At 37.6% G+C, this 15,872-nt stretch overlaps 1 protein-coding gene across 4 annotated transcripts; it reads left to right on the top strand.

Annotated features, from left to right (window-relative positions):
• Positions 1-2,474: 2,474 nt before the first annotated feature.
• Positions 2,475-15,360, top strand: pold3 (polymerase (DNA-directed), delta 3, accessory subunit). Of its 4 annotated transcripts, none has more exons than XM_086153178.1 (14): positions 2,475-2,501; positions 4,424-4,600; positions 5,028-5,256; positions 5,711-5,766; positions 7,818-7,917; positions 8,010-8,049; positions 8,798-8,930; positions 9,568-9,817; positions 9,928-9,997; positions 10,462-10,603; positions 10,848-10,951; positions 11,192-11,277; positions 11,382-11,463; positions 12,456-15,360. In XM_086153178.1, exons 3-14 carry the CDS (start codon positions 5,200-5,202, stop codon positions 12,653-12,655), a joined length of 1,320 nt encoding a protein of 439 aa, XP_086009304.1. In that variant the 5' UTR covers positions 2,475-2,501; positions 4,424-4,600; positions 5,028-5,199; the 3' UTR covers positions 12,656-15,360. The 4 variants fall into 4 exon arrangements, with proteins under 4 accessions (XP_086009304.1, XP_086009303.1, XP_086009302.1 ...); XM_086153177.1 differs by having other exon boundaries at positions 9,928-10,030; positions 11,385-11,463; XM_086153176.1 differs by having other exon boundaries at positions 9,928-10,030.
• The last annotated feature ends 512 nt before the right edge of the window (positions 15,361-15,872 follow it).

Here is a 15,872-nt window from a genome sequence, read left to right as displayed (position 1 = left end):
CCAACCTGCTTGGACCGTCTCTTCACCTCTTTTCCACACTCTCCTACACTCTGGACTGTTGACCCCAAGTACCTGAAATCCTCCAGCTTCTTGATCTCCACTCCCTGTAGCCTCACCGTTCCACCCGAGTTCCTCTCATTCACACACATATATTCCGTCTTGCTGCGACTAACTTTCATTCCTCTCCTTTCCAGAGCATACCTCCACTAGATATGGCGCAATAATACATTTAATTTCAGCTTGACACTCTACACGTGCAAGGAGAAGAATGACTGGCAGCTGTTTAAGAGTCCGGTGGCCAGTCGAGTTCTTTAATCGCGTCGTTCTACATTTCACACTCCCGTATCTCCAGTAAGAGTTGGATTCTGGTGATCCTCTCTGCAGTTTTTACCTCTCGCTGCAGGGGTTTCCGGTCCAGAGCGGTGGTGCCTTTGCACCACGCGGCCGTAGAGGTGAGGATTTCGGGGCGACGTGCCGAAACCTCCTCAGCCTGCTCGGGAAGTCCAGCCGCCGTCGAGCCCTCCTGACGTTCTACATGGTGTTTGGGGACCAGGTGAGGTCCTCAATTATGTGGACGCCCAGGTATTTGAAGCACAAGTACCCTGAAGTACTCACAAGTCCCAGGTTAAGCACTGCGGTGCTGGAGTTCTCCCCGGTGATCGAGAAGGTCAGCCTGTAGCGTCTTCCTGTTGCAGAGGGAAAGCTCACTGGCCGTTGTTTGTGTCTGCGTATTGGAAAAGAAAAGGCGAGTTCAACCTTTGACGATCTCATCACTTCATCGATGAGGTCAGTCGGATGTTTTTGCTAGAAGACGTTGCGGTGATACTGTGTCATAGACCAGAATACACAAAAAGACAAAATTGGTAAATGTCAAACGACGAGCATAATTTGTCAGTCGCAGAAATTCGAAACACTGGAGAATCCGGTGTTTTAAAACTTCTAGATTTCAATGAACTTCTGATGCTATTGCTTTGAAAAGTAATTTCAATAACCGATGTAAACAAACTTAATGTTAAATCTAGTACTCGCTACCCTTTCCATCATAACGTCTGTTGTGACATCAATACATCTAATCCCTTGCTGTAATCCAGATTATCATCCAAGTTATATCTGTTTTTGATGACGACTTCCACGAAGAGGAACATGCGTGTTTTGGTCGATCCCTTGTTTTCCAGCTTTACTGAAGTCTGAAGTTACACTGGAAAAGTTCTGGTAAATCTTGTGAACCTTTACCTTCTGGTAAATCTGTAGATCCAACACAACACACCTGAGAACTAGTTTACTGCTCTTTGTCTTCTAGGTGAAATAATTCCCACCTTGCATGTAATTTGTATCAGACGTTGTCGTCAGCTGTTTCCCAGCGGTGGAGTTAGCGGAAGTTATTCAGCCAGTTCACACTAAATACCGCAAGTATTTATGCGAGTGCAATTGCACATTACAACTAAAATAATAATTTCAAGTAGTATTTGCACTCTATCACATGGTCACATATCCTTCGCAATCTGGGTCAACACTGAACTGGAGGTGAATCCCAGTCAGATCGATTTTTTTTTTCCAACCTCCTGAAGATTAAATAGTGTTTTGGGAACTGATTTTTCTAAAAAAAAGTCTCTCTGGAAGTGCTTTTTTAAAATTTGAAATTAGAGTCTTTCATTTGCATTAGAAATTTGTTTGGATAATAAATACCTAAATATGTAAATATGCATTGCCTTGGATAAATGAAATAAAAAAATACATAACTTCTTATCTGAAAGCATTTGATGTTAAAAAATGCTAAAAAAAAATGCTACATTTTTAACGAGTCATATTTTTAATCTTGAAATTTCAATTTCTTCTTTTCCCAAATACAAAAGAAATTAAACAAACAATGAAGCAGGAGACAGCGTCTCTCGCCTCCTCGGGGACGTTATTGATATGGAATTAATTCATGATCATAAGCAGAATTAGAATCAGGGAAAAAAAAGTATTTGTCCCTGAGGGACACATGCAGCAGCATCAAATTGTGAACATCATAGAATAAAATAAAAATTATAAACAACAATTATGATAATAATTAATAAATAAAAATAAAATAAAATAAATAAGCTGGCAATCTTGACTATGGCTTTCGTGTAATTGATGTTCACTACACTTTTAATTGAAATAACAGTCAAACATATACAAATATATTGGGGAAAATAAATGATATAATCCACTCAACAATAAAGTAAAGGAAGGATGATCATCAATCCAGTTTATAATAATTCAAACTTGCTGTTTTAGACAGGGCCAATCAAGCAGAAATTATTTTATGACTATATTTAACAGTGATTAATGTATTTACATTCTTTTTTTTAACGAATAGACGTTTCACCAACGGTATTTTGAGAAAATGCCAACCGTGCGTTTCCGTGTTTACGTCCAATGCGCATCTTTCTGAGCCGATGACGTCATAGCCCCGCCCCTCTCCTAGGCCGCATGCGCAAACTGGCACCAACAACTGCAACAATGGCGGATTGCAGGTCTGTTCTGTTGTGCGTGTATGCGGTGGTGTTATAGCTCTATCTACAGGCGTATAATGAGTACTACATTGTTTGAGTTTTATTTGGAATGACGCTTTTGTTTTCATGTTTGAAGCCTGGGCCACAAGGAAACGAAAACAATGTTGCTTTGAGAATAAAAGGTTTCTTTCGACACGGCGGAAACTTCATGAAGCATAAGGGTCGTGCAATGACAACAAATACCGTAATCCTCCATATAAACACGGAAAATTAATAAATCAAATTTTATTATTAATGATTAATAAAGCGATTATGAAAGTAATTTTCATTAATTTTAAGTATTATTTTTTTATTATATGCACAACAAATCTATTTTTGCCACATATATATGTGGGTGTGTGTATATATACATTATTATTTATTCCTCTTTGAGGATCAATAAAGTTTATCTCATCTTATATATATTCAATTGGCTTATTTTTATTGTTATCAATATTATTTTTGTCAGTACTATTGGGCTAGGGTTGGGGTTAGTTTAGTTAGGGTTTAGTTTTGGTTGTCTATTTTTCACCCTTTTTTATTCCATTCTGTTGTCCATTCTTATTTTTGATGTCTTCATGATTATGTTGTGAAGGAGATGCAGCACCTAATCCATAGCAGGTACTCACTTATGTTTCTAAACTAATGAAGGAGCTTTCAAAGCTACATGTTGTGCAGGTATATGTATTAGAAGATTGGAGGCTTAAACATGATGCTCAGTTTATATGGTAAAGCATGGAACTCAAACCCTCAATCTCCAATTGTGTGCTTTTCATGAAAACTTTTTTCGGAGAATGATGATTGAGTAAGATCACCTAATGATGGAAACCAATAGCGGTGATTTGCATGTAGAACCTACGAATGATGACAAGGTGGCGTGCATCAGCATCGCCACGCGATCGTGCGTCTGTCACAGCAGCTTATTAAAATTTCTATGGACTGTAATTTAATTATTCAAAACTACCTCTAGAATGATCTTGCTCTTAGCCTGTCCGAAGTTCCTGGCCAGCAGTTTCCCCTCTTCAAAATAGACTAAAAGCACTCTCCTCAATTCAGATCAGATTATGTCTTTCTGGACCTGAACTCAAAGTCAGCATTTTGTCGAACAAGAACCATTTAAAAGTATCGCCGCCTTTCGGATAATAAAAATGCAGAATGAATATTAAACTTAATAACGTGTTCTTCTGGTTGCTTCTTGGAGAGAATAATAATTTCATGGTTCACAAATTTTAGTAGCATACTATCATCGTAATTTCTATTCATTGGTTTGCTGAGAGCAGTACTGAAGTGAATTAGAAATAGAATTTGGTGTGACAAAATAAAATCGGCACTTTTTTTTTTATCAGAATAGTCATGTATCATATGTGATAACAATAATGATAATGATAATTTATCCTTTAATATGTAAATATTATTATATATTATCATTTATGTAAATGTTAACTAGCATTTTAATGGAGAGACAACAGATTAAAGCTTTTATTTATATTTTAGTAGAATTATTTATTACAATTAGGATTATTTTATTTATTTTTTATTAGGATCAAACCAGGAACCTTCCTGTTGTGAAGCGGCAGGGCTAACCACTGTGCCACCCTGCCACCCATAATAATAAACATTTAAAAAATAAACAAACAAACACAACTTACGATTATCCTTTTATATCACAAATATGAATCCATTTTTCAATTAGAATAGTTTACATTGCATTACTTTAGATTCAACTTTATTGTCATCACACATGTACAAGTACAGGGCCAATAATAATGCAGTTAAGCATCAAATTTGAAATGCCAAAAAGCAGAAAATGCAGATCTAATTAATGAATGAACAGTGTTTACATGATATACATATATGCATGTCAATAATTTACTGACTGGGTACGATGAACATATTTTTTACAGATGGATACGTGCATTAAATGTATGAGACTATATGGAAAGTTGTGCAGCTTCAGGGAGGCATAGGCCAGGTTCTCTGAGCCTACAGGCGAATCTATAGGATACCAGTGGAAATTGGGCAACTGTGGATCGAAGAAGGAGAGGAGGAAGAGGGCGTGTTCAGAACCAGAGAGAGAAAAGGTAAGACAAGAGTGCAGGGACTTTGAATAGTGGGACGATGACAGGAAAAGATGGTTGGTTGACATGCAGAGAAGGAAAGTGGATATACTGTGTTCACTGGTACTGATAGGAAGAGAAATTAAGTAGGAGTTATCTTGAAGGAGGAATATGTTATGGAGGTGAAACGAGTGTCAGATATGTGGATGTCAGCATACTATTTCATCGTTATATGCATTGCTTCATTGGAAAGGGGGATCAAGAAGATCAAGAAGGAGGGAGAGTGAATATATTGGGAGACAGATGGTGGGTGAAATGGAAATGGCGGAGACCCCTAGAGGGACGACAAGTTTTGATCATCTAATCATGATTTGACGTGCGATACCGAATTTCAAAATGATTCAGGAACTTGTTTAACAATGCTAGAATTAATTCTATGATTTATTTGCAGAAACACCCGAGCAGTCATTCACGTTTCAACAGAGTAGTTGCAGTACCCCATGTTGGCCAGTAGGGGGCAGTCTAGATCCAACCGGAAGAAGAAGCGGCTCATGTGACAGCTGACCGGAAAGAAAAGGAATTTGTTTCCCGCGCGAAAAGACGTTCGCTAAGATTCTTACAAAATGGATGAGCTATATTTGGATAATATCGACGAATATGTCAACGACCACGACAAGATAGTAAGTGTATTTTTTTCCACTCGTTATATCTTTTATTTAGGATGCCACAGCGGATGTTTTGTGAGCGTTAGCTTAGCCCCCGAACTTCGTCGTCAAAACGGCTCAATCGCTTTTTGCTCCACCGCTACGAATGTTATTAGCGCAAGATAGCAGGATTTAGGACTTAATATTACTAAGCGTCGACCTATAGTCTGATCGGCTTGTAAATAACGTCTCTATTTTCATTTATATCCTAAAACATGCATTAACTCGCTTCCGCTCACTGTCCTACCGTCCAACAGGCATCATCCACGCATGTATTGTTTTTGTTTTCCCTATTGCGGTTGATATTCATGTAATCGCAAAAGGTAATAAATACTCGGCGGTTTCATAGATTTCAAAGATGAAAATGTCGATATCTCTAAAGTGATTCAGTCATGTGGCTAATAACCCTTGGTTTTCCATCATTCCACAGGTGACTTATAAATGGCTGAGTCTGACACTGGGAGTCCATGTAAACACAGCCAAGCAGTGAGTCTGGATCCCTCCTTTCTGCACCTTCCACGGCAAAACCATGTATTCAGTCACCAAAGTTGGATGAGATGGACTTAATGATCCCATGCTTGGGAAAGTTGTTTAGCAGCAGCAAGAGAGACAGGGGCAAGACAGAGACACGCTAAAAATACAAGTAAAAAATGAATCCGATAAGAAACTTTATTGATCCCCATAGGGGGAATTCTTTTGTCACAGCAGCGTAACCGTTCTATCCATCCATCTTTCCCCGCTTATCCGGAGTCTGGGTGGCGGGGGCAGCAGCCTGAGCAGTGAGGCCCAGACCTCCCTTTCCCCCGCCACATGGTCCAGCTCCTCTGAGGGACCCGGAGGTGTTCCCAGGCCAGACCGGTACGGAGTCGGCATCGCTGCAGACGCCCAGCCGATCCGCCTGTCCACCTCCCGACCCATCCTTCCCTCACTGAACGAGACTCCGAGATACTTGAACTCCTCCGCACGGGGCAGGATCTCACCCCGTTTCCGTTTCCGAGAGCTAGAACAGGTGTCGTGTCACTAAATAGGAGTATAAATGAAAATTTAGGGGCAATTAAAAGATAGCAAAAGATATCCACAAATCAATAGACAACAGAGACAACAACAACAACAACAACATTATCATCTAGGACAAGAATAGACAACAGAATTGGAAAAAAAAAAAAAAAAAAAAGCAAGGGTGAAAATAGACAACCAAAATGCTGACAAAAATAAGCAGAATACGACTGTCGTGTAAAAGTATAAAGTATCATCTAAAAAAAAAAAATCTCCATATTTACCAATATACAGGAATAAGTAATCCTGTCTATTTTTGTTTATTTTATTCATTGCTATTTATTTCTGTCACTCTATTTGTATTGTTGTTTAGTTCTGGTTGTGTATTTTTCACCCTCACCCTTGATGTTGCCCATTGTTATCCCTGATGTTGTTGTTGTTGTCTGCAGTCTATTCATGGATCTCATGCTATCTTTCATATTTATATTCATATTAATTATCCTTGTTTTTTTTTTTTGTTTTTTTTTTTTTATAGATTATTTGCTATTTTATCTGACATTTTTTGACATTTGATGGTTACGCTGCTGCGACAAAGGAATATCCCCTTTGGGGATCATTAAAGTTTATCTCATCTTGTAATGAGCAAAGTGGCAATGTAGCGCAGTAACTTATTAGAGTGAGTTATTTTCTTGCAGGGGTTTCAATCTCGTCTTCTCAAAGAGCCACTTCGGCATCGTGGTTGCCGTCAAAGGGCAACATGTAACGGCCACCCTTGCACTCGTGAACACATTCTGCTTATAACTCTTGGACATTTTGTTGTTTTTCCGGAAGGCTAGCTTTAGCATACTTAGCTTTGTGTTTGACATAGATTGTGCTCTTTGACGACAGACGCTGCATCATAACACAAAAGACATACCGCTTTTTCTCCTTGAAGGACAAGCATCTTTCTTGAAACAGCCTTCCATCTGCAGCAACTTTTCTCTTCCTGGGCATTCAGTGATCATTTGTATGTCTCAGTTCCTCTTGTTGAAAATGGCATCGATGTGGATACATTTGCAATTTTAACGGCGGGACGCCGTCACTTAGCGGGTAACGTGACCGGCATGAATGGTGGGAAATGTAGTTTATGGTCGATGCACGTGTTTGACTTTTATTTTAAGTTCTCACGGGGTACATAAAATGACAAAAAAAATGTAATATAACAATTAAACAAAATTCACTATTTTTAATTTTAATATACGAATCGGTGTGAAATCTTATGTAGTGTTTACTAACCCTGACTTAACCCATTACTTAAGATATACATGAGGTAAATAAGTCAAGGTTATGGCCAACAAAGGTAGGTGGATATGGAATATCAAGACCCTCTTCTTAAATGTTTAATTATAGTAGCCTATAAATGTCTATAAAATACATATTAATTAATACGGTGAGTTTCATGATGAGTGAAATGAACTTAAACATGCAAGCATGCATTTCTGTGTACCGTATATGCTTAAATATATGTTTGTTTGTTTTTTTTTTGTTTTTTTTATGAACAGGATGCTCTATCATTACCTGGATCACAAGAGGAAAGAATGTTCAGCTCAACTCCACGCAACATATCTTGTGTCAGGGAAATTAGTGGACAACGGCCAAACAGTGAGTTCCCGTTCATTTAAACGCTAATGCTTTGGGTATTGATCGCTTTGTGATTTTCTTTCACGTCACTAAAAGTTTACGTTTCTTTTCAGAGTCACAAGGTGTCAATTGTGCGAGAGGAGCAATTAGAGGGTAAGTTTTTGTTTTGTTTTTTTACAGGAAAAAATAAATGCGTACTGTATTTTCCGGACTATTGAGCGCACCTGAATATAAGCCGCACCGGCTAAACATGAACAAATAAATATGTTTACATATAGAAGCTGCACTCGTCTATAAGTTGCATGTGTCCACGGTGTAACATGAGATATTTACACTGAAATCTGTTACACAGAAACATTTCTTTAACTTTTAATGAAATACATTCCGGCAACATCCACAACACAGTGCCTGTAACACGGCTGATGAAAAAGGGCAATAATATATAAACGTCCGTCTGCTCAAGTTCGTTTTCAATTTCGGGACATCTATTTGTTTTGTTTTTTTGTTTGTTTTTTTACGTCTGAAAGCTTTCGTCGCCTTTTTGCATGGAGTCGGTTTTTCACGCTGCCAAAAAACATAAATTAGCTGCCGCAATGTTCAAAACGTGTGAAAAAAGTAGCCAGAAAATACATTACAATCCATATTATCGACATTAGCATCTCTTCAACATGGCAGCAACAAGTCTAATATCATGGTGTAACTCATTTTACTTTAAAAAGATGGATTACAGCTCTAATTTTAATTTACTTGGCCATATTTTGACTCCATGCTCGTTAGCAGCTTTTCAAACCTGTTATTTTTTTATAGTGTAATGTTCTGTTACGTGCATTTAGAAATGTTCCTGTATATTTAGGTACACATGTTTTAACAGAGGATGGTCAAAGGCTGTTTCCTTTTGCAGATGTCAAATCAAAGATGAGTCTGATCGTAAGCGTGCACGTGTACAGTGTCCAGAAAGCTCTTTTGAAGGACAGCGGCCCCCTTTACGCCGTGGACTATGACGTTGTGAAAGACAATCTGATGAACTGCAGCAGGTACTGTGAGATCTTTTTTTTTTTTTTTTGAGCATAGATATAGTTGAGTGACAGTTTGATGAACTATAAAATCTCTTCCGGAATGTTGTATCGCTAATGATTTCCCTTTGAAAGTGAGTTGTTTATTTTTCACCCTCGCTCTTCCTCGATGTTGCTCATTGTTGTCATGTTGTTGTCTGCTGATTTTTTTTATTTCATCTTACTGTCTCCTGCTTTTCTATTTATATTTATATTCCAATATTTAATATTCAATATTTATATTTTTCAATTTGTTTATTTCCTTTTTTTGATATTATAACTGCTGTGACATTTTCCCCTAACAATGAGAAAGGCTCATTTTTTTTTGTCGCTCCTTGTGATTATCAGATATTAGGTCAGAAATAGTCAAATTTCTGTGCTTGCCAAAAAAATGGTCAAGAAAAACAAGTAAGGAATTACTAAAAAATGACAAAAAAAAAAAAAGATTTTGTCATTTGAATTTCTGCAGTTGAGCACTGCTCAACTGAATTTTGAATTTCCCATTTTCATATCACGTAGGGTTGTGGCGTTTACACTGAATTAAGCAACCAGCGTCAGACTAAAAAGAAGAATTTACAGGACAAATGTTGAAATGTTGTATTTTGCCGACTGTGTGCAGATACAGTGCTATTTGCTGCGCCAGCGCCATGCCCATGTCCTCTCAGGAGCTGCAGCAGGCCAGAGAGACGCCGCCACCTCCCACACCGGAGCAAAAATCCTGCACGCTCACCAATGGAAATAACGCTGCTCCCAAACCCTCCGCCAAAGCACAGAAAGGCATCATGAGCATGTTTTCTAACAGGCCGCCTCCTAAAAATCAAGATACCGTCATTGAAGTCAAGCCTGAGCAGGAAGAGGATGCATTCGTGGTACGTCTTTTTGTTAATGCGCTTATTTGCAGAGAATTATATATAAAGGTGATGTGATGATGTGAATTTTTTTTTTTTTTTTTTTCCCCTTATTTGTACGTGTGTTTCAGGTTGGCGGTCCCAAAAGCAAAGCAACTTCAAAGATTAATCCCATGGCGAACTTCTTTGGGAATAAAACAAGTGGGAAATGTTTAGATAGTGATGGCTCGAAGAGTATGTTTTTTTTTTTTTTTTTTTTTTACTTTAGATATTATTTTTATTGATTAAGTACATGAATGTTGGATGACAAACTGGATTATTTTTTTTCTCAATACATAAGCTCTTAAAAGTTATTCAATTTTGTTTTTTTTATTTGTTTTGTTTATTAAATGACGCAACAAAATTGCATGAAATCAACTTAAGATTGGCCTCCAAAAATGACCCGAAATTGGAAAAAACCACACAGCTGTCAAGGAGTTATTTGCATATCTGCTATAAAACACCCCCAAACCATTTTGAAATTGCTGAATTTATCTGGTCTTAAAGAAAAGGTTAAATACTAAATTTAATTCTTTCTGGGTTAAAAGTACCGTGAATGTGAACTAAAGTATCATAATCATTCATGCCTGTTTTTAACGCGAACACTGTCATTCTCACTTTCTCAGAAAAAACTGGCAAAATCGTAAAGGAGGCGGAAGCGTCTCTGTGTCCGTCCTCTGCAGATCAACAACTTCCGCGTGTTCAACCGGAAAAAAGACCAGAAGCTGCTGAAGCGAAGCCTGCGAAAGAGGCTAAAGACTCAAGGAGGTGTGTGTGTGTGTGTGTGTGTGGAATAACATTAAATATGCTCCGACACCGATTCCATCTGCTTATGTCGGTATTTTGCATACATGAAAACTTCCCAAATAAGACGTGAGGTTAAAATAGTATCTCCTGACCATCAATAGAAACCAGTAGCAGCTGGGTTTTTATTCAATTCCATATTACTTTGACAAAAAGAAACGCCGCCTTTTCATTTTAAGCGTCAAAATAGAAATGTGTTCCTCTGTAGCTGCAAGACCAAGCGTACGGAGGATTCTGACAGTGAGCAGGAAATGGAGAAGAAAAAGAGACGGAGGATTAAAAGGCCGGAACCAGACAGCAGCGACGAAGATGGTAAACAACCACATTTATTCCCAGATGATTTATTGCACAAAATAAAGTCTTTGAAAGTTTGCTCTTTGGAACTTTACTATTTTAGTTAAAAAAAAAAAAAAATGTTTAGAAAATATGATATTTTTCACTGTTAAAACAAAAATATTGTAGATATTTTTTTTTTTTTTTTTTAAGTAAAATATTCGAATTTAATTAAAACGTGAATAATTGAAAAAATATCTATATCGTCCGCATCACCAGTCATTCCAGATTCTCCTCAGCCGGCGCCTCCAAGAGAACCATCGCCGATTCCCAAAATGGAGACCGAAAGCTTTTCACATTTACTCGTAAGCGTTGAACTGGATTTAGGTTTTTTTTTGTTTTTTTTTTTCATTTATTTCATTTCCTTTAAAAGTTCGGAAACAATTTCTCGACATCCTTTATTCCACAGCAGAAAAATCCCGGAGGAAGGATCAGGAAGCGACGACGCGTCTTGAAGTCTCGAACTTTCTTGGACGACGAAGGCTGCATTGGTAAGAATGGAGAAAAAAATCCACTTTATTCAAAACATCTCGTTTTTTACATTTAGTTTAATGGGCCTACATGATGCTGGCAAACGGTACAAACTTGCACATTTTATTTTATTTTTTTTTAATTAATTTATTTATTTTTTCAAATTAATTTTAAGATTAACTAGAAGAATTAAATTCATTAAGGTCATTAAAACAGATTGTAATGACACAACACCGATCACACAGAAGAGTTTCTGCAGATGTTGTGGCTTCAGTTCACAAAAAAAACCTGCAAAAAGCCTGCTGAGCTAATTTATCTTTCCTAGAAGATTCAAGCTGGCTCTTCAAAGTGAGCTTCATCTGCCAGCGAATACAGGACTGTCTCAGAAAATTATAATATTATCTTCTGTAATGCAATTAAAAAAAAACAAAAATTACTTTTTCATGATATTCTAATATTTTGAGATGGAATTTTTGAGTTTTCTTAAGATATAATATCAAAATAATTAGAGGCTTCCAATATTTCAGTTGATTTGTAATGAATCCAGAAGGTATGACATTTTTATTTTTGTAATTGCATTACAGAAGATAAAGAACTTTATCACAATATTCTAATTTTCTGAGACAGTCTAGTAAGTCCTAAATTTGGTCGGAAACGGAAAGGTCGCAGTAACAACTTTTTTCCTATTTTTCTATGTTTTTGAGATGAGATGAGAACAACTTTATTTATCCCGAAGGAAATTGTTGTGCCAGAGTTTCAAGCAAAAACATAACAGTAATAGATAATAGTAGGAAGGAGGAAGAATAACAAATACAATGAAATATAAATGGTCTTAACTGTTTTAAGGTCTTAACTACAAAGATTTGAAGATTCCCTGCGACTGAGGGAAGAGGAATTAAAAAAACAACAACGTCTGATCTCCGAAGCAGCCAAGAAGGCGATTGTTCATTTTCAAGTGGTGATTTTATTTTTTATTTTTTATTTTTTTTAACCCTTCTCTCTGTCTCCACAGTGACGGAGAAGGGATACGAGAGTGAATCCTACTCAGAGGAAGAAAGCGCTCCGGCCCCTAAACCCGCTCCCAAATGTCCCGCTCCCGCAAAACCACAGTCGGGCAAAGACAACGAGAGCAAAAATAACAAGAAAAATGTACCCCACGGAAATAAGGGATCTAAACAAGCGTCTATTATGGGTTTTTTCCAAAAGAAATGATGCGGGATGGTGACGGACACTTGGACACCCGCTCATCTCACGCACTGTTTTATAGTTTGCAACGAAATTCTCTTACATGTTACTGCTGTAAAACAAAGTATTAACTCATAAGAATGTATAAGCATGAAGCAAAGATGGGTTTGCAAAAGTGTCCTGGGTGGATTTCAAGTCGTTTTCGGGGGAAAAACGTGAAACAATCGACTTTGCATCGCAATCCGGGAACGAAGACATTTTCTTGCAGCTCATCTTTAGTCCAAAATGGCGACTTTTTTTTTTTTTGTTTTTTCTTTTCCCATGACAAATGTCTCCCATCTCCGGTTGAACAGACTTGGACTCAAAGGAAAATGAGAGACTCCTCCTCGGTTTTGAGCAGAATCGATCGCTGCCGTCCCGCTGGACGCATCTCGGGAGGAGTTTTATTCACCTCCCTGCAGGCTCGGCCTCATCCGAGAGGTCGATGACCCCGTCTGGATCGGGATCAGGTGAGCCACCGGAGGTTCGGTCCAACGTCGGAGGGTTTGTTAATATCACTGCCGATCACCTTTTCTGTGCAAATTGAGGAAAAACCTCACTGGTTTCTCCAAAGTTGCCAACTCTTCGCTGCCGCTGTCTGGTTCCAATAAAGGTTTCTGGTGATTCTTGGCTTTCCGTTAATTGTTCAACAGATCGTCGTGTCTCTGTGGTGTAATCACCAAAACACAAAAGCTTACTTCCTTTCTAACCTCTCTTCTGATGACAATGTGGAATTGCATTTCCGGTCCGATCTTCGGCAAAACCTTCCCTGCACGGCTCATTACGCTCCCTCTCCTGCGCATCCCAACCGCTCCGGGTTTCTCTGGAAGAGCAATAAAAATTGATTTGCTCAATTCAGGTGGGATTTCGCCACGGATATAAATCTTAGTCAACATTTCCATCAGAGTCAAACAAGCTATCGGTAAATTCCGCACTTCTCTCTCTCAACGGGAACAAATGGTTTTGTCATTTTTCAAATGATGAACCGCATAGCGATATAGATCGTGTGGATCAATCAATGTTCTTATTGACAGTTGGCAACCAATAATTCATCTTTTTAATAATTTGTTCTTTCGGCGTCCTTCGATTTCCTACTGAAATGCGTGTCTTCTTTCCCCGCACCTAAATATTCCTGTGTATTCTGTAGATATCTCTAATTCTCTGTTGTTAAACCCTATTTCTTTTGCATCAAAACACTTAAGTGCGCTCGCCTCGAGTGTTAAACTTGTTTTATCGCGTTTCTTAAAAGAAAGTTGCCTTTTAAAAAAAAAAAAAAAAAAAAAGCACATAAACTACTCTCTTGGGTGCCGGTGGACACATTTTTTTTTTTTTTTTGTATTTTTCCACATGGTTTCCCATGCCTGAAAAGATCTTGTGATCAAAATCTGACAAATTTCTATGTGTTTGCCACAAACTGAAGATTTGATCTCCACTCTATAAATGTGCATGAAAACTAATCCACTTATAACAAGAACAATAAACGTATCTATTATCTGGTGCAGACCTGGGCATTTTACGGCCTGTTTTGCTTTTTTATCCGGCATGCAAAACTATTTTCTTTGACTATTTTAATTAGTATTTTTAATCACTATTGAATTTAGAAACTCCTTATTTTTTTCCTTTTGTTTAATTTTGTACAGATGATTACATTCAAAGTAATATTCAGCAGCAGGGAATCTCAAAATCTTTTTACTTGATAGTTTTATTTGTATTTCTTATCCCCCCCCCCCCTTTTTTTTTAATTTTTTTTTTTTACTGTTTATACAATTCCCTACTATTATTTATTATTGTTGTGTTTTACTTGAAACTTACTTAACTTATGTTGGTACACTTATGTGATATATTCATGATTTTAAAGTTGAAATAAAATGCCAAAAAATGTCCATATTTAAATTACAATTTTCATTTACATCATACCAAGTTGGCCCGTGCATAAGAATTAAATAAGAAACATGACCCGCCAGCCAAAATACTTGCCCAGCCCTGGGATAGAGGGATAAATTAAGTGGAAGAATAGTCAACCAAAGAGAAAAAAAAACACGCTTTTAAAAAGCAATACTCTTTGTGTAACACGTGAACACACACACAAGCACGCCTGAGACATGCATGCAAGCACGGACACACCCAAATACTCTGTCGGTGAGAACACAATGATCCTTGGATTAGCCCAACAAGGAAAGCGATATGTGTTTCCTGGAGTTGCCAGGAAATGTCCTCAGCCACTTGCGGTTCGCCATATTTTTTTTTTTTCCCCTTTATAACATCTGATGAATGAGGTCAGACATGATGCGGGTTTAATTCAGGAAGAAGTGACATACCGTAGACAGCTGGATCACCGGCGTTCTCTTTCTGCTGTAACTCCAGTGTGGAAATGTTATTTTGACATGTCTCACTGAAGCGTCTCCAAACTTAGAATCAGTGAAAAATTCAATGTTTTGATGCACGTCGGATGAAAAATGACACTTATCTGGTCGATTGTATTTTACAAGCAAGAAAGCTGAAGAGTCCAGATGGGCACATTTCATTTTTTAAGAATTTTTTTTTCCTTTTTTTTTTTTGATTGTGTTCTTTGCAGGTTTTAAATGATGTGAAGTATTAAAAAAAGGAATTAAGAAAACCACAAAGGTTGACACCGATGAAAGCGTCCTTGTTTGCCTTCAATCGTGCACTTGTCTGGTTATCTGCCCGTCTTTCATGCAGTGGTTAGCACTCTTACCAGCCTGAAGGCTCATTTTTCTATTTTTTTTTCGTGGGGCCTCTCCCTCCGGTTCTCTCACAAAAAAATAAAAAATAAAAAAATCCAGTAGAATAACTTCCATAGATGTGAATGGGAGGGTGAAGAAAGGTTGTATGTCTCCATATGTTCTTGCCTGCTGTCTGTTAGGACTGGAAAGGATGGAATTTGCAAGTTATACATATATAAAACTGTGCACTAAACCAAGTTTTCAAAGTTGGCAACAATTTTTTTTTTTTTTTTTTCACATTTCAACCTGTTCAAACTGTTTACATTTTTTTGCACTATTTACATGTCATTGCTTACTATTCATTTGTTTAATTTTTATCACGATCTGGCTTCACTGTGGACAGCAAAATTAGGATTTCATGGGACAGGGAAACACATTTCCTGGACTGTCCATATAAATTAATAATAATTTTATTATTTGAAATCTGTATTTTATGTATATGGATGTCTGTGCAATGTCCA

This window comes from Fistularia commersonii, chromosome 10 (genome assembly GCF_037954325.1).
Source record: "Fistularia commersonii isolate RoL2024-O1a breed Wild chromosome 10, RoL_Fcom_v1.0, whole genome shotgun sequence".
Classification (NCBI taxonomy): Eukaryota; Metazoa; Chordata; class Actinopteri; order Syngnathiformes; family Fistulariidae; genus Fistularia; species Fistularia commersonii.
Note: the sequence above shows the minus strand (reverse complement) of the source record. Positions and strands in the feature narration are given on the sequence as shown.

Bases quoted from the DNA above. Each gene is read 5' to 3' on its own strand.
- pold3 (XM_086153176.1), top strand. From the start codon at position 5,200: ATGGATGAGCTATATTTGGATAATATCGACGAATATGTCAACGACCAC. The intron at 7,918-8,009 runs GTGAGTTCCCGT...GTTTCTTTTCAG, and splicing joins TAGTGGACAACGGCCAAACA to AGTCACAAGGTGTCAATTGT. The intron at 11,278-11,381 runs GTAAGCGTTGAA...TTTATTCCACAG, and splicing joins AAAGCTTTTCACATTTACTC to CAGAAAAATCCCGGAGGAAG.